We start from the raw sequence: 19,042 nt of genomic DNA, 5'->3' as shown, positions 1-19,042 counted from the left end.
TTTTTTTTATATTCTCCTCCCAACCTGACTATTGTTTAGGACCAAATTGTGTTTTATCTTACTCTGTATTGCCTAAAGCTACTTCATTGCACAAGTAGGTCTCAAAGCTCTGTTGATAAATGAAGTTTAATGATTTCAAGGAGACTGACATTATATAATTAGAGATGTTATCCTGAATCAAAGCAATTATCTATCTAACTTAGTAGCTGTGCAACAAAGTAAAAAGAGCAAAAGTGCCATTATGTCTCAAAGATAAGCTTATTTAATAATGCATGTTTGAGCCGGGCATGGTGGCTCATGCCTGTAATCCTAGCACCTTGGGAGGCTGAAGTAGGCCAATCACCTGAGCTCAGGAGTTGGAGACCAGCCTGGGCAATACAGTAAAACCCTGTCTCTACTAAAATACAAAAAAAATTAGCCAGGCGTGGTGGTGTGTGCCTGTAGTCCTAGCTACTCAGGAGGCTGAGGCAGGAGAATGCCTCAAACCTGTGAGGCAGAGGTTTCAGTGAGCCAAGATCGTGCCACTGTACTCCAGCCTAAGCAACAGAGCGAGACTCCATCTCTACAATAATAATAATAATAATAATAATAATAATAATGATAATGCATATTTGTATCAATCACTTACATGTTTTTTTGAGTTAATTACAGCCTATGCAGTTTTCTGCTTGCCCAACTTATTGGAAAAAAAATTTCTAAGGACATGTATAAAATATTGTCTAAAGTAGCATTTGAAATTTTGCTCTAAAATTATACCATTAAACATAGTAATTCTAAACAATTCCATGTGAACTAACATCTGTAAATGTTCAGCAATCATCCACCTGTTGATAGTTTGTAATTTAGCTTTGTAAGTACTACTGGTTTGTGACATTAATTTATGAGGTTTAATATTTCATCTTGGATTAAATGCAAAAGACCGTCAAGAATAATCCGGACATGTAGCTGCCTTAGATAGCAGGGAAGTTATAGATGTGTGGATATTAATACTAACAGAGAGTCATACTGTTTCCAAAACTTTTTGATGTGGTGGCAAGAACAAGAGCAGAAGATGATGAGCACATCAAACAGCGTTTCATCCCTGCTTATGTCAAGTGTTTGGCAAAACAACCCTTTGTCTTATTTCAGCATTTCAGAGGCCTAATTTTCCATGGTTGTGACTCACATATCCTATTCATAGGCTGAGGTCTTATAAAAATTAATGTGACTGAGATACAATCTGAGCAGGAAATACTTATTTATTACCAAATGACCACAAATTCTTTCTTGTTTGCAAAAATTAGTTTACCTGTATTAAATTATTTCAATTACATTTCAAAGATTTAAAAACTAGCATTTTAAGCATGATGTATCATTTAAAAGCTGATAAAACAGAAGCATTTCAGAGGCATATCTAGAACATTTTAAGCCAAATTCTTGTCCATTCATAAGCTCTGGTAAAATCTTTAGATGCCTGCTATTTAGTAAACCTATATCTTAATATGTAGTCTTATAACTAAATACTCCTATACACTGTTTTCCTAAATCCAGGGTTCTGGGTGTTCTTCACCTCTTTGTTAGGAAACCATCTCTCTGTTCTATTACATTTCTTCCCAAGTAAGTTTGCCATCTAAATACCTCATTAAATAATCTTATACCTTATTCCATCATAACAATCTATAAGAGAAATACTCCCCTGGCAGAGGAAGTCGTCAAATTTGTTGCTATTTCCTATTCTGTTCTTAGTTAGTGGGTCAACTATGCTCAAAATCACCGAAGCCAGAAACCTACCATCATCCATTCCACTCCATCCCCACACACCTAATTGGTGATTAAGACCTATTGACTCTTCCTCCTGAATATATTGCAAATCTATTTGTTCCTCATCAAGTTCACTACCACTGTTTCACCATTCATCACTTGGATTATTGTAGTGATTTTCTAATTGGCTTCCCTGCCCGCAGCTTCAGTTCCATCTCCTCACTTCTTCCCCATTCCAGTCCATTCTTCTAAAACAATTGTAATTACATATATATATATATATATTAGATGGAGTCTTGTTCTGTCACCCAGGTTGGAGTGCAATGGCATGATCTTGGCTCACTGCAACTTCCACCTCCCGGGTTCAAGCGATTCTCCTGCCTCAGACTCCTGAGTAGCTGGGATTACAGGCATGTGCCACTGCGCCCAGCTAATTTTTGTATTTTTGGTAGAGATGGGAGTTTCACCATATTGGTCAGGCTAGTCTCCAACTTTTGACCTCATGATCCACCCACCTCAGCCTCTCAAAGTGGTGGGATTACAGGCGTAAGCCACCACACCTGGCCATAATTATGTTTCTAAAATTAAATGTCTAAAGCCATTCCCCTACATAAATTTTTCATTGTTGACAATAAACCATAGGATGCAAACCAAGTTCCTAACGTGGCATTTTAGCACAGCCTTCGCATATCTCACCAGATTTATGTCTCATCCATCTTCCCATATACTCCAATGCTATAATTCTTCTTCTATAGCAGAAAGAAGTGCCTCCTTAATCTATGTTCACTTAGTATACACTGCTGTTTGAGTTCTAGTTGCAAGAATAAAATTCAAAATAGAAGATAGAACAGTATTTTTTTAAAGAGCACAGGAATCATAGTTAAAGTAAATGCATAGCACAAAATAAAATGTAGACATAAATCAAAATATATCAATAACCTAATAAGTGCAAAGGGACTAAATTTGCCAAGTTAAGAACAGACATTGCAAATTACATTTTTATGCTTTTTGTAAGACACACAAATAAAATACAATGACACTAAAAAGATGAAAATGACAATGAACAAAAGAAATTGAGACACATGTAGAGAGGCAAAAAAAAGGCACATGAGAATAAAGAAGTTTCTACAAAACAATAAAGAAGGAATCAGCTGAAAATATAGTAATTCCAAAGTCACATGTGAGGAACAACATTGTCTAGAATATACAAAGTAAAATGTAGATTAGAAAGAGCAATTGTCACAGATCAACAATAATGGGAGATTTCAATATGCTTTTCTTATAACTGATAGATCAGGCGGCAAAAGGAAGCGGTGGATTATAGGAGGCATAAATAACATAACTAAAAAGTTCGTTCCAATGGGTATATGTAGAACCATGAACCCTATAATTAGAGAACACATATTCTACTTATATGTAAAATAAGCTTTAAAACTGAACATGTACACAAAGCAAATCTCAATCAATACCAAAAATTCAGCATCACTAAGAACTTCTGTGGATATAAGTCAATTAAGTTAGAAATGTATTTTTTTAAATATTTTAGTTATAAAGAAACAGAACATAGGGCAAAAGTTAATAAAATTGCAACACTATAGAAACACAGAAAACCCTCATATTTGAAAATTAAAGATATTTGTACTACTTTGTATTATTTATCATTTTCAATTGATTGTTTGCACTCAAATATTTCATTAAGACTTCAGTTATTTCAAGAATGTATACATGATTTTATAATTTAAAATGTATCAGAAGACCTGTGATTGAACTATGAAGTAAATTGATTAATTAAAAATGGGCACTACTAAATCAACACTGGAATCTGAAATTACCACTGGACTTCTGGCTAACATTTTCAAGAAAAAAAACTTGGGATTCCTGAAAAATAATATATAATCAGTGTATTTGTATAGATAAGCATTCAAATTAAATTAATATCATCAATTTGTACTACACAGAAAAGTAGGCTGTTGTCACCTTGTATGGATCAGAATATGATTGTACTATAAAATCCATTCTTCTAAGCTTCAGTCACTATTGCCTCTCTTATCTAATTAGAGAGGTGATCAAGCAGCATGCATCCCTTTTAGGTCACAAAACAAATCCTCTTAAATGCCAACCTATAAATGGTGCTTCTGGAAACACAAACGCTAGGTCTGGATTAGTTTGAAATGAAATAGGCCTTAAATTAGATAGAAAGTAGAAATGAATAATGTATATTTCATAAGTTTGCAAAAATGGCAATTTTACTGTATTTTATTATTTTAATTTAGTTGAACTTTACATCACTGACAAAGAGATTACTTGACCATTAGTTTTTCTGATTTGTATACTAATTCTGGTCTTATTTTCCTAAAGTATTTTTCTAATAACAGAAATGTATTCAAAAATTGTAATTAAAAGGCCTTGAAGGTCATCTGATTTGTTGTGTTGGCTTTAGATCAGTGACTAGATTTTTCCAGTAACTGCTCTGTCAGCTTTAATACAATGCATCCAATTGTCTTACTAACACTTCAATTTGTGGGATAGCTGTTTTTCACAATTAAAATTACTAAAGCTTTAATATATACGGAAATTATCATGATAGCATTTTCTTCATATTTCCAACAACTCTGGAAGGCCCTACTGTAAAAATATAGGGCCTTGCAGATGACCATATCTGGTTTCCTGAGGACAGCTTTTTAAATTGCTATATGAGCTCAAGAGAAACATTTATAAGAATCTTTAGATAAATTACTAAGTGCTGCAGAAGTAAAACATTTGGAACAGATTTCTAAATACTCTTATATAAATAACTGGTGAGCAACTGAAGTAAGAAAAGGCTGCTACCTAGCTAGTTCTATGAGAGACAACACCTACTTATAAAATGTCTTCCACTTAAATGGCCTTAAGGCCAGTTCAGTAATCACAAAATTATGACAAGCTAAAAATTACAACAATCACCTCCTCCAACCTGTGTATCTACAAAGAAACCATGAACCAGGAAACAGGAATTAGATCTGCTGCCTCCTATTGCAGGACTCTTTACATTGAATTAAACGGAATTCGATATGTGAATTCAATAAAAGAAATCTTGATGTAAAGTCAATTAGTATAAATAAAAGTCCTCCCTTGCTCCCACCTGGCAATTACAATAAAATTCTATCGGGAATGCATTATGAAGAGTAGAGAAGAATGCCAGTGCAATTCTGTAAATGCTAAGGCAATCAGAGAATTTAATTTTGGTATGTCTAGCCAAAGTCAATTATTCATGAGCAACAGGCTGGAAAGTGACCAACGGCTGACTCAGCAGCTTTCAAACTCTTCTGTTGAGTTTAAAAAATAAAATGAGAAAGTGGAGAGAGAAGATAGAAAAGAACAGTCCAAGACAGGACTATAAAAATTAAATAAATTAATACCCTCATAGTAAAATTGTAAAATCTGGGCTGTGAGTTCACTTCTAGAATGCTAGATACTCATGAAAGTTTATCTAAAACCAAAAGAAGGTGGAGTAGGAGCTGAAGACGGGGTGGGGAACAGGAGGAAGGAGAAATGGGAATGGGGAGCACAGACAGGTGAAAAATTTAGAGGAATATAGAGTTTTTCACCAGATTGAAGTAAAACTTTTTAATTAATTAAAAAACCCTCTAATATATAATTACTATATAGAATTACCAACAGATAAATTTAGTATTTAATACTCAAAAAGAATAATTTTATAAAGAAAGGTACCACAGAATAACTTTAGTGGATCCTAATTGTATTCATAAGTCAATTTTCAAATTGTGATTTACATACAGCCTGTCTGGCCCACATCCAGGATACAAAAGGCTCACTCACATCTCAAAACATGTAAAAAACAAGGGTGCTATAGGAAAAGAAACCCACCAATTTCTAATGACTGTATCTCTTCCTTTTCTTTATATTTAGCCCTGTCGTCATTCCCCAGGAGCTTAGGTAACCTGCTTATTCGTAAAACTGCATTTGCTACAACAAGGCATTTCTTTTTCAATCAAGGCTTCACCATGGCTGGGTAATAGACATTGAGAAAGAGGGTGCAGAAATGGGTACGAGTCTTAGAGTCTAAAAATCTAGGTTCTGAGGAGGTCACCGTCTGGTTGACTGATCATACTCAAGCCTTATTAACTTTCAGCAGCTCAGTTTCTTCACCTAAAAAAAAATGAGATGGTTGGATTCGATGATCTCTAAGCTCTCCGACTTGAAATGGAGTCAATTCACTAATTTTAATCTCCCCTTTTTGAATTTTTCTCATATTTTCTTTAACAGGGTCGAATAGGAAGATCTTTCAAAACAATAAGTAATTATTTCTTATATATAATATTCTACTTAAATATCAAACTGCTGTTGCCTTTGCCAAAGGCCTCAGTGGACAAATTACTTCAAATAACTACTAATTCTGAGTAATGCAAGTCATCTAGGATCATTGTGTACGCTCTACACTGATGGAAAGACTTTTTGTGAAAGTGAGAAATGTTTTTAATGCTTAGCCGTAACAATTTAATGATAGGAAAAGTAACGCTTTCTACAAAGTTGAATCTAAATCCAAGCCATAGATAGAAGCCACTTTAACTGCTATTTATGGTTGAGGAGCAGAAAACAAAAAGAAAGAAATCCTTTGAAAGTATAACAGTCTAACATTACTCCTTTGACACAAGGAGCACAGGTAAATTATCTCAGAGCTGTGTTTAATGGCTCTAATGGCTTGGGTACTGGGTCATTTATTTCAGGATGCTGAAATTTGTAATTTACTTATTTGTAAAACTTGTTTCCAAAAATCAGGCTAAGACAGTACTAAGTTTACCAAGCAGGATTTTTTTTAGATTCCAGAGATGCTGGCCATATTTCATATATAATTGCTGGGTTAAATGAACATATTTATTTAGTATGTATTTGATTATGGATGTCTTCATATCAACAAAAACAATTTTTTTAATAAAGACTAGACTAGGAAAGATAAAAACTTGGTATCATTATTATTCTAAACATAGCAAGGCTCAAGTTCCATTACCTAAAATATACTCTTCATAAGACTTGTGGCTGCTGAATCAAATACATTCATCAGATGCAGTATTGCTTTCATGGTAATTATGATACTATTTATAATGCCATGGATGTGTCCATAGGCCACTAACATATGCAGTCTTTCAGCTACAAAACTCAAACATAATTACAATGCCACTTTCCATTGAAATATTCTATGCATCCTGCCACAGTGACTTCATTCCTTACCAGGATGCTTGCTGAATCGAGCTGCCCCAATTACTCAGCCACAGTGCCTATGCCTATGACTAATAAAATTGGGAGATAAACAAAATTAATGACCATGACTTCCTGACCATTTTGGCCACTCTCCTTTCTTTGGTGTCTTCTACTTTAATCCTAATACTGAGTAATCTTGAAGCATTCCTGGCATAAAAAGAGCTTCACATACTGTACAAAGTCTTTGAGTCCTACAACAATATTTCCCAAAATATGCTCCAAGTACTTTGGTTTTAGGGGATATATCTCAAAAAAATCAGAGTATGGAGAGATTCCAAGATCCAATACTTTTAGGAAACTTTGCATACTATATTCCCAGTCCTTAGGATTCTCCAATTGTATTCATATATTGAAGACTTTGATAAATCCAGAAGTAAAGAAATAGTTTATATACATTTAACTCATGCAAATGCAAAATTTACTTAACCATGGAGCCTTCTTCATATTACTTTGTCAAGTAAGCCTTATTAACATATCTTATAACTAGCGCCAAATATTTGGATGTCCCTGTCTTCACACAGAATTTGACTGCTCAGGTCCTATTCCTCTAGAGACTAGTTAAGATTCTGGCCAGTTAACTGGAGAAATCAATGCAAATTGAGAGGTTAATTTTGTTAATAGATTCATGTGTTACCTCTAACAGAGGGTGGTTGATTTTAACATACATTTGCAATGCATCAGCCAAAATGCAGCATAAAACCGAGGAAAATAAAATGTGAGACTGAACTTCGCACGTTTCATTGTTTTTTTTTTTTTTTAGACGGATCCTTGCTTTGTAGCTCAGGCTGCAGTGCAATGGTGGGATCTCAGCTCACTGTGACCTCCACCTCCCAGGTTCAACTGATTCTCCTGCCTCAGCATCCCGATTAGCTGGAATTAATTACAGACACATGCCACCATGCCTGGCGAATTTTTGTATTTTTAGTAGAGACGGGGTTTCACCACGTTGGCCAGGCTGGTCTCGAACTCCTGATCTCAGGTAATCCACCTGCCTCAGCCTCCCAAAGTGCTGGGATTACAGGCGTGAGCCACCATGCCTAGCCACCTTGTACATGTTTCTTATTGTATGAGTAAGTACTACATCAGATCTGGAATGTCTATACTCGAAGAACTTATATTCTGAAGCAAGAAGTACAAATATCGAGTGAAGGTAATATTTGTAGTCATTGATTCAAACAGTTTTCTCACCACACTAACATAAATAACTTACCTGCCTTTTGATGTTAAAAAAAAAAAAAAAAAGCCACCTGCTAAGATCTGGGTATGGAGACATGGCTGTGTATCAACTAAGTATTTGAGTAGTGACCAATACTTAATTAAGAGGGTCACTGAATTGAGAAGAAGGCCTGAATTTTGATTTCTACAAAAACAGTTCAGAGAGAGATTTTTGCTTTAAAAGTCTGACTCTTTGTAATATTTCTTCCTGTCTTTAAGGAAAGTCAAAACATGGACAAAAGCCACATATCACCTACTGATATTCATGTGAATCAAAAAATAAACTGGTAATGATGAGGATGAGAAAAGGTGAGAAATGTATCTTGCTTCCCTGTTAAAATGATGACACATGTAAGGACAGCCCGGCGGCATGGTGTCTGATACGTTATCTCTGTCAGCTTTTTCTTCCCACAGTCCTTCTTCCCTCAAAAATGCTGATCAGAGAAATTTTGAAACACAAGATATTTGTGGTATTTTTTTCCAGTGGAAACCACCATTATTGCCTGTAACCTTGATCCATTTTAATAGAGGACTACAGAACTAATCCTAAAATAAGTCAAGATAACTGATGGTAGTTGGAATCCTTAGTCTAACAAAATACTGCTTTCAAAAGACTAGTATACTCATCGATGAATGCCTTTTAAACTTACATCATGTCAATTATTTGCAACTTATGTTTATAAAATATTTGCTAGTTTTGGGGAACTCTGCAAGTTTCTTGTTTCTGATTCTTTGCTTAAACATATACAATTATGTTCAGTCTTACAAAGCAGGCACTTCCTCCAGCCAAAAGGGAAATAACTCTAGTAGAACTCAATATTTTCTGAACAGATTTTGTTGTTAGGTTGTATCACCCCCAAAGGAAAGGACAAAATTAGGAAGAGTGAATTTGTTACTATTTACTCGCCAAAGCCTCAAGGTAGTTTTATAGAGATAATCTTAACAACAGGAAATAGTATATAGTGTGGTATTGGTGTTTTTACTATAAGCTCCTTTTCCTATCGATTATTTTTTTCTAGTGGAGAGAAATGCTAATATTTTATCTGGATAATAAATTAAAAAGTGGTTTCTTGACATTTTACTGTTTTTTTTTAATTCCATTTAAAGAAAATGATTTCCAAAGCCAGACAATGGTGCTGTTCAATAGAAAATGATGACCTTTAATGAAAACCCTGCCCCTTACTAATTTTCACATCTTTACCAACCTCCTAATCAATGTGGAAGCGGCATAAATGAAGGGAAAAAATGCTTTATCTAAATACACTTTATCTAAATCACTTCACCCAAGCAGACATTCTCTATCTCAGTTCCTAGGTCATTTCCTTCACTGTATTTTCCAATTCAAAATTACTTCTTTCTTCACCTGTTCATTGTGTCAGTGATCACATAAGCCATAGGTTTTATATGGAAGGGAAGTTTAAAGACCTAGTGACTTCCAAGTGTTATTGCTGAAGAAAGGAAAAGTTAAGGGAAGAGGTGGCAAAGGTGGATATATCTGATGAATTAGAAAAAAAGTTATAGTGCGGTCTCAATAGCAATTAATCTCTAAATGTAACAAGCAAAAGTAAAAGTAATGCTTTTGTTTATTTTACTCCATCATTTTTTATTGGTTATTTATTTCTAAATTATTCAGCATCTTCTCTCGTTGTTCTATTATTACAGTAATTATCTACCACCTGTTGAACAGTACAGTGCCAGGTACTTTACAAACAATTTTGCAACTATCTTGCAAGGTAAGGAGTCCTGTACCTGTGTAATGCAGGGAAACTGAGTTGCATAAAAGGGAAGCCACAAAGTCACAGAGACAGGAAGTGGCAGAGTTGGGATTTAAGTTTATTTCTGCCTGATTCCAAAGCTGTTCTCTTGACTCTATATCACACCATTTAACTGTTCAATGGTGTGATAAAGAGGTATACTTAAGCTTTTTAAATATCTGTCTTATCAACTTGGTAATAAACTTTGCAAAGGTAGAAGCTATCATTCCTACCCCACTCTGCCCCTTCTCTTTCTCTTTCTCTCCCTTTCTGTGCTATCTATATACTATTCCACATCTTGAAAAGAGTAATTTTTTTTTTTGAGACAGTTTCACTTCTGTGGCCCAGGCTGGAGTGCAATAGTGCCATCTAGGCTCACCACAACTTCTGCCTCCAGAGTTCAAGCAATTCTCCTGCCTCGGCCTTCCGAGTAGCTGGGATTATAGGCATGTGCCACCATGCCTGGCTAATTTTGTATTTTTAGTAGAGACAGGGTTTCACCATGTTGGTCAAGCTGGTCTCGAACTCCCAACTTCAGGTGATCCCTCTGCTCAGCTTCTGAAAGTTCTGGGATTACAGGCGTGAGCCACCATGGTTGGCTGAAAAGAGGAATTTTATCTTCATTTACTTTGTAGTTTATTCAACTTCTACTTCCAAAAACTTAGCTTTTTCCTGGGACAAATCCCCCAGACATTTTTTATTCTCATATAATTTCAACTTCTAGCCACTAAAGTAGAACTCTAAATTATTTACCTTAGAAGATTCAGAATTAGGTATTATAAAGTTTACAAATTAGACAATAAAAGTTTAAATTCATTTAAAACTTGAGTGATTATAATGCCATCAGCACACTATAGGATGTAAACATTTTAATGGTGCAATATTTAAAATAAATATCTTTACATCTTTTGAACGTTCAAATTCTGTTTGATATCTTTTATTTGTTCTCTTTATCTCCTCAAAATTACAGTCTTAATTTTTTTTTTTTTTTGAGATGGAGTCTCACTCTGTCGCCTAGGCTGGAGTACAGTGGCAAAATCTCAGCTCACTGCACCCTCCACCTCCCAGGTTCAAGTCATCCCTCCACCTCAGCCTTCTAGGTAGCTGGGATTACAATCATGCACCACCATGCCTGGCTAATTTTTTTGTATTTTTAGTACAGACAGGGTTTCAACACATTGGCCAGGCTGGTCTCGAACTCCTGTCCTCAAATGATGCACCTGCCTTGGCCTCCCAAAGTGCTAGGATTATAGGCATAAGCCACTGCACCTGGCTTACAACCTCAAAAATTATGTATTGCTTATTAGTTCTTCACTGTAGGTTCAAGATCAACTAAGTCTGTGTGACTCCTAAACCAGATTTTACCTTCAAATTCCTGGGCGTCAGTTCCCGTTTAGCATCAACACATTGAACTGAAATTAGAATGCGACTCACCATGTATTTCCAGGGAATTAACAAATTGGCTCTTTTTCCTCTCACACTATTTGGATATTGAAATTAAAGTAGCTAACATTAAGATAATTTCTTGATTTTTAAATTTGCCTTGATCAATGTCTTATTGGCTTCAATATGACTTTTTTTTAACATAAAATAGCCCTTAAATGTACATTTTTCATGATTTTTTTCATTTCTAAAAAAGATGTGAAATAAGATATTTGACAATCAGGACTTTCACACTTTAGGCAGTTCAACTGCCACTGAAACTTTAATTAGGTCCAACTTGGAATCTAAAATCTTAAAATGGTATCCAGTGAAAGAGAAAACCTGAAAACATAATGCAAAAGCTTTTTTTCTGAAACCCTTGCCAGTGTTTCCCTGTAAATGTTACAGCTTTCAAAGAACACTCAACATTTCCTACCATTTAAAAATCCACAATTTATTACAAATAAGTATAGTAGAAATGTTCTATTCCTACTGAATATATTGATAAAATGGTATTTTTAAAAAATGTCTTCAAAAACATGTCAAGTAACTCAAAAGGTACATATAATATAAAAACATTCACCTCAAAATAGCCATTATTACAGATATTTTGATAAAAATATATACAAAGGAAGCTACAGAGGAAGAAAGGCCAACAGGTAACATGTATAGTAAGTGAAGAACAGTTTTATTAAAATGAACTCAAGGTACCCACACTATATTAAATAAAGGTACTATATTAAATATAGCTATACTTGAAATAATCACAGTATAAGAACTTTAAATGAAATTAATAAATTTACTAAAAATGAGATAAATGTTTCTTTTTTCTTGTTTTTTAACATTTAGAGATAAATGTTTCTTAACCCCCTAAAACATATTAAGTAACAAAATATTAATGAGTTTGGGAAAAACTTATGCATTAAAAATTGGGACCATTACTTGGGACAAAAGCTGAAGAAATGAACATATTAATGTTTTATCCTATCTTCCATCAATTTGATTTTTATTATTACTTTCATTGTTTATTCATCGTTTCTATTTTATTCAATAACCATAGAGCCTGTGGTTTTTAATTTTAGTTCTGAATTTATATTGATTAAAATTTTATATTCAGTTTTTTAGTTGGAATCCCTCCATACCTGAATTCTTTGACATGATTCACCTCTTGGTAGGCTGAAATGTACTGTAGCTTTTTTGTTTGTTTTGTTTTTACAGGGTGGTTATTCAAGTTTTTAACTTATAAGAACAATAATTTATTTGTTCATAATTGTGTGAGTTAGCAAGGCAATTCTCATCTGGGTTGGCCTGGCAGATCTCTGAGGTCATCTGGCAGTTTTGTAGGGGCCTGATGGTCTAGGATAGCCTCTTTCATTTGTCTGGCTCTTACAAGCTTGTTGGATTTAAGAGCCTCAGCTAGGACAGCACAATCCCACTCCATGTAGTCTTTCATCCTCCAGTAGGCTAGCTCAGGCATATTCACAAGTGGTAGCCTCAGGATTCAAAAAAGCAAAATGAGAGAAGGCCCCAGTGCATAAGAATCTTTTTAAGGCTTTGCTTACCTTACTGTTTTTCAGTGTTTTCTTGTTTTAATTTTCCTTAATGAGGGTTTATACTATTTGATGTAACTTCTTATGCACTTGAAAATATTTGTGCATTTGTATTTACATTTAAAAGATAACTTGGGTGGGTATAAAATCTTTGGTTATACTTTCTTGTTCTCAGAATTTTTAGACATAATTCTATAGGATTTTGGTATCTAATAAATCCATGGGAAAACTAACCTCATTTTTCTTCCATGTGACTTGGTATTCATGCTGAATAGACACATAAATTTGTCCACTATCTTTAATGTTTATTAACCTTCCCACGATATAGAATGTCATTAAAATCATAGGTAAGTCTTTATTTCAGGAATTTATCTTCTACCATTTTAATATTTGAGAACAAAAATTATATTTATATTGGATCTCCTTTTTTCCTTTCCACATCTTTCATCTTCCCATAATAAATGTCGTGTTTTTGTGCATTTGAATTAAATTTTATGGGAATTTTTCAAAGCTTTTTTTTTATATTCCTAACTTAGTTTTCAGTCATGTTTATTCTACTTGTTGTTATTGCTTCTAATATCTGTGTCTATGAAAGCTTTCATGTTTCTCTCCCATTTTTCTTCAGATACACATAATCTCTTTCATCTGTTTTTCACTGAACCTCTACTTTGACTCTCACAGATATTTTTTCAGGGTTTTTGTTTGTTGGTTTGTTTGCCTGTATTATGTCTAGTATAATTTCCCTGAATAAATGGGTAATTTTTATCCTAATCTTCCATTGTTTCTTTGGGAAATTTCTCTTGTAGTTTTTTATATGGCTCTTTGTTGTGTTATTATCTCTTTAGTCACCTTTCTAATTGTTAGTCATATTTGATGGTCACAGATTGAGAGAAAAAAACAGAAGAGTTTGCAGTCTCTTGTTTCTCTTGCTAGACTTTTTTACACCATTCCTCTGTCACCGAATCTCTTATTTCCTTTTCCCAGGCCACACCTCTCCATCTGGAGTATGTGGCTAAAAACAAATCCTTTGACATCAGAGATTTTCTATGTTATGGTTTGTACTTACTGTCTCTTCTTACTTCTTCACTTCTCTTCATCTCTGGCATTCTCTGGTTCTGAAACTTAGTTCTAAATAAGAACCCTGTCATTCTAATAAAGATTCTACTTCTACCTCTCCTGGAGGCTTTACGGAGTCAAATTTGTTCCTATGACCTTCCATTACTATGTATCTCTTCCCTTGAGTCAGGGCTCTTTTGACCCTTCAAGATTGTGACTCTTGCTTTTGGAGAACTGTTTATAATATTCTAACTAGTACTATGGCATTACAAAAAAAATAAAACACACACATGCACACACACACACACACACACACATGCACATGGACTAGAGCAGAAGATTACACATACCATTTATAAGTACATATTGTTCTTTAGAAAAGTTATTATAGTTATAGCAACTAGTATGTCTCATAATTGTATGTAGGCAAATATACCTCCTTCCCACATTTGCTAGAATAATCTTTGGATACAGTAACAGAAAATACAACAATGTTTTAAAATATAAAAGGGTTTATTACTCATCTTAGAAAATAAGAAGTCAGGAAGTAGTGGCATCTAATGTTGGATTGCTGACTTAATGATGCAAGGCCTAATATCTCTCCAATTATTTTTGGCTTATCACCTCACAGTCCCCAGATGGCTACTGTCCTCCAGGTATTAGATCTGTGCTCAAGGAAAGAAGAGTCGGGGAGCAATAGCCACAACCTTCCTCTTTTAATAGGAAAACAGAAGCATCCTTACCACCCCCACCACCATCACTCTAAGCAAGTTTCTGCTCACATCTCAGTAGCTGCTAGGAATTTTCCAGTGCTATTGTATAGGCACGCAAAAAGAAAAGTGTTAGCAAGAGCTTTCAGTTCAGCCAACATTTGGAGTGTTTGCCATACTCCAAATGCTGAGAACCCTTCAACAGAAAGGATTCGAGCATACCCATCTTTGTATGCCCAGTTCTTAGAAGAGTTTGATGTATTTATAGATATTAATTAAATATTTGTCAAATTATACTCCTTTATGGCTAATATTATTTATTTCTTCTGAACCTAATAACTGAATTAACATTTTCCAAAAACACATTTACCATGAATCTTGGGCAACTATAAAATAGTAGACAATCTACAATACAAATCTATAAAATTTCATATTAAGCTGAAATTAAGATTATTTGTCAAATATGTCAATAAAGCACTTCATGTGTCCAAAATTACATTAAAAGAATAAAATCTGTGCAATATAAAATAGGTTGGGAGTGACAAAGATGATGTGAAATTAGCTTCATGTTTTGGTGGTAAAATTGGTTTCCGCCTTATTTGCCCTGTGAAACCTCTTATTCCTTACACTAAAGAGCTAGTCTGTTCTGTTGTTAATAACAATTATTCAAAAGGTTACAAATTAAGTAGAAAACATAATTGCTAATGGAAACACAGAAATTTAACTGTAGAGTGCTTTACAGTGCTGCATTGTATTTTTCGAGTTAAAGTTAAAACTTTATTGTCAATATTTATGGAAACTTTCATTCTATTCCATAACATATACATATTGGCTACAATATAAATGAGTATTTTTTCCTAAAATTTTTAGTAGAATTAAAACTTAAAGATGATCCACCAAGTTCATCCTAGGTTATGTGCAACTTTAATAACGACAATGATATAAGGTGACGATAGCAAATACATAGAGTGATTGTATGTACCAGGTACTTTCCTAAGCACTTCATATGTATGAACCAATTTAATCCTCATCACAACCCTTGGAGGTAGGTATTATCATCAACCACACATGCAGAAGAGCAAATGGAAGCAGAGCTTGTGGAAGTTAATTTGCCCAAGGACATACACGTTGCAAGGGGCAGAGCTAGAATTCAGTCTCGGACATCAGGATACAGAACCTGGGCTCTTAAACACGTGCCTTAAAAACCACTGTGGATCCCCAGGGGTACCCATACACAGTTTTGACAAAACATTACTTCCTGTATCATTTCAAGCACTCTACAGGCACTACCTTTAGATGTAATATATGAGGAAACAGAAACTTAAAGAAATTATAGTAACTTGCCAAAAATCACAAGCTCAGTAGATACATTTCAAACACAGCTCTCTCTGACTCTGAAGCCTACATTCTTATCCACTGTGCAGTGCACTGTACTAACTGACAGAAGGAGAAAACCCTGCAGTGTGTGATCCACTTCCTATGTCACAGAGTATGAGGAATATCACAAGGTCATGGAATTTCAGAGCTGAAAGGGTTCATCCAGTCCAACCCATTTATTTTATGGGTACGGAACTGAAACCCAGAGACAATAGCAATGCCACCACGTCACTGCCAGATCTCCTATATTCCCACCTACAGGTCAGTCCTCCCTATCCCCCTTTCCCTTTAGGTTGATTTTTCATTTAAAAAGTATTCGGTATAATATACATTGTTATAGCTCACAATTTCAAGGATATTACACATATTTGCCTTTATCATTTGACAATAATGAAAACCTTCATTATTCCACAGCCTTTACTTTCTCCAAAGCTTTATTTCAAAAAGTATCATTGTTCTTTTTCATCTTAGAAAACATAAAATCTACTTGCTTGTCTTCAGGAACCCTAGGAAGACAAAAATTATCACAATTTATACCCAGCATCCCTGAAGAATCCTGTCCATTGTGTATCTGCCCTCACTGGTTGTCCTCTTAACTTGGACACATAGAATGACGTCTTTGACATATTTCCAGCCTCACATTGGTTTTGCATATACACTTCTGTAAAGTGATCAAGATTTTCAGTTGGGATTCACGAGCATTGTTAAACATTTAGTAAAAGCGATCCCAGAAAATGCAACTAGAGCTTACTATAATATGTTCTGTAGGTTGGAAAATGATGCAGCTCCATGAACATAAAGCAATTATTAATTAGCAGCAAAGACATGCCATTTTCAATCTTATCTTTTCATGATTTAAAAAAATAATACTTTTCCCTTATATTTTCCAGGTAAGGAGTCTTACCAGTTCTTCTGCACTGCAATGGCCACTAAGTAATATTTCTTAAGCAATACTGTTATGCATATTATTATATCAGCAATCCTAAATGACATAGGAAAGACATCATATTTCATTTTCTACATGGGGAAATTAAGGCTCAGAGAAGTTAGGTGAAAAGACCAAAGTCAAAAATGCTAATAGGTGTGAGGACCTGACTCAAATTTAGATCTGTCATCTGCATCTTGTATCTGTCCTTAAGACTGTATTAAGTTGCCTCCCTTAGTTTAATAAAATTCTCTACCATTCAAAATTAAAATTGTATATCTGTAATGTTTGCTGTTTACTTCGGTGAGTAGTTATTTCAGTTGTTAATAGATATAATTCAGTTGTTCACAAATATGTTTATTAGATATATATGTTTATTATATACATATATATATAATGCCTTTAAACAATCACTGTTATCATTTCCAACAAACAAAGCAGACAATTTAAAGAGATGGAATTCTCAGACATGCAGTGCCACTTCAAAGTCCATTCACATGCTGGACAAAAAGTCACATTAAAACACTTAATACTGAACTGTACCATGACCTCAGATAACACAGTGCTACATACATACTCCTAAAAGCACATTTATACTGGTTGATAGCTAGGAGTACAGATTACTTTCTTTTCTTGATACAAAAGTATTAACACCATAAAGTTAAATCTGAGGAATAACTTCGAGGAACGTAATAGGCAGGTAAAGCAGCTCAGTATAAACAAAATTTTCCTTTAAAGAGGCTGTTACTCTGATATAATATAAATATAATATTTTTCCAAATGTGCATTTCTGATTTGCATGGATTTTAAAGCCGTTACTGGTGATTATGAAAAGGATACAGGCTCACTCTCACAAGGATGTAGATTGATCTCTGATATCTAGCCTTCCCAAGGTGCTATTTTGGGTATGAAAAGTTACCCCAGAGCCCCAAGGTCTAAAATCCCACTAAATTAGGCTTTCCTAGGACTGCTGTTTGTAAACACTCTGGAGAATTTGTCTCTAAAAACAGGTGGTTAAGGATAGAGACAAAAAGGGGAGTGTAAAAAATACTCCTTTTTTCCCTTAAAGCAAAGAATCAACATAATTAGTTTGTATTTTGGTTCACTGTAGAAGTCCATCACTACTGTGCACTACTCATTTCACAAGAAAAAGTTCTTTTCCTATCATTCTTCACCGTGCACGCTTCAGTGCTTCACAGGTGTACAGGTCATTTTCTTAAATGTATAACCACAGTAGGCTTACATAGATCCCTTTAAAAGTTAATGCAACAGTGGTAATAGGTTTACACAAAAATTGTAATTTATGTCAGGCTGTTTTGTTAAGAGAATCTGGGCCTATATTTACAGCCTTAATAAACTACTATATACTTCCTAATTGTATAACCTGTGGTGTTATGGGATATGTAAATTAAGAAATACCTTTATCTGGGAACCCCAAGTGGTGCCTGTTTGTAATATATGTGTTCTTGAAATATATTCAAGATATAATTTGTTTTAGATTAAAATATTAGGGAAAATACTGTTCCTATAATCTCTTTTATTTTACACTTCAATTCCAAAATTTATAATGTATTTGCCAAACACTTTATTTAGTAGCTAATGGGAAGCATTTCTAAAGAGAGATGGTGGTAATGCTGTAATTTTTTAAAATAAAGACTCTTGTTTCATTGAGATGATGTATGTTTTTTATAAAAACTTCAAGTAATATAGAGAAGCTTTAGAAAGTTTTAAGTAATCCAAATTCCATTAACCAGAAAACAACAGCCATCTGCACCACAGAGTAAACACCATTCAAGACATAGCTAAATGTCTACTAAGGTAGAAAAACATCAGAGAGATGTATACCCACATAAGCCTTAATTTTAAAAAAATTGAATCAAATTATATATGACAGTTTAATATTTAAATGTTATATTTTCTTTTTCTTTAATTTGACTAAAGAAATTTTGAACTAAAAGCTGAAATTCAGGTGAATGTTTCTCTTTTTCTTTTTTTGAGACGGAGTTTCGCTCTTGTTACCCAGGCTGGAGTGCA

General features: G+C 34.3%; 2 protein-coding genes across 8 annotated transcripts in view; one reads left to right on the top strand and one right to left on the bottom strand.

Annotated features, from left to right (window-relative positions):
• Positions 1-19,042, bottom strand: part of CTNNA3 (catenin alpha 3) — a 1,887,341-nt gene that overhangs the window by 1,104,492 nt on the left and 763,807 nt on the right. The gene's annotated exons all lie outside the window — the stretch shown is intronic.
• Positions 1-19,042, top strand: part of LRRTM3 (leucine rich repeat transmembrane neuronal 3) — a 189,135-nt gene that overhangs the window by 71,408 nt on the left and 98,685 nt on the right. The window contains exon 3 of one of the 3 annotated variants that reach the window (XM_054242333.2): positions 7,760-18,677. The exons of the other annotated variants lie outside the window; for them this stretch is intronic. Within the exon in view, the coding sequence (XP_054098308.1) occupies positions 7,760-7,819 (60 nt within the window). The 3' untranslated portion in view covers positions 7,820-18,677. Of the gene's footprint in view, positions 1-7,759; positions 18,678-19,042 lie in introns of those variants that run through there. 3 annotated transcript variants of the gene reach the window in all.

This window comes from Callithrix jacchus, chromosome 12, assembly GCF_049354715.1.
Source record: "Callithrix jacchus isolate 240 chromosome 12, calJac240_pri, whole genome shotgun sequence".
Lineage (NCBI taxonomy): Eukaryota > Metazoa > Chordata > Mammalia > Primates > Cebidae > Callithrix > Callithrix jacchus.
Note: the sequence above shows the minus strand (reverse complement) of the source record. Positions and strands in the feature narration are given on the sequence as shown.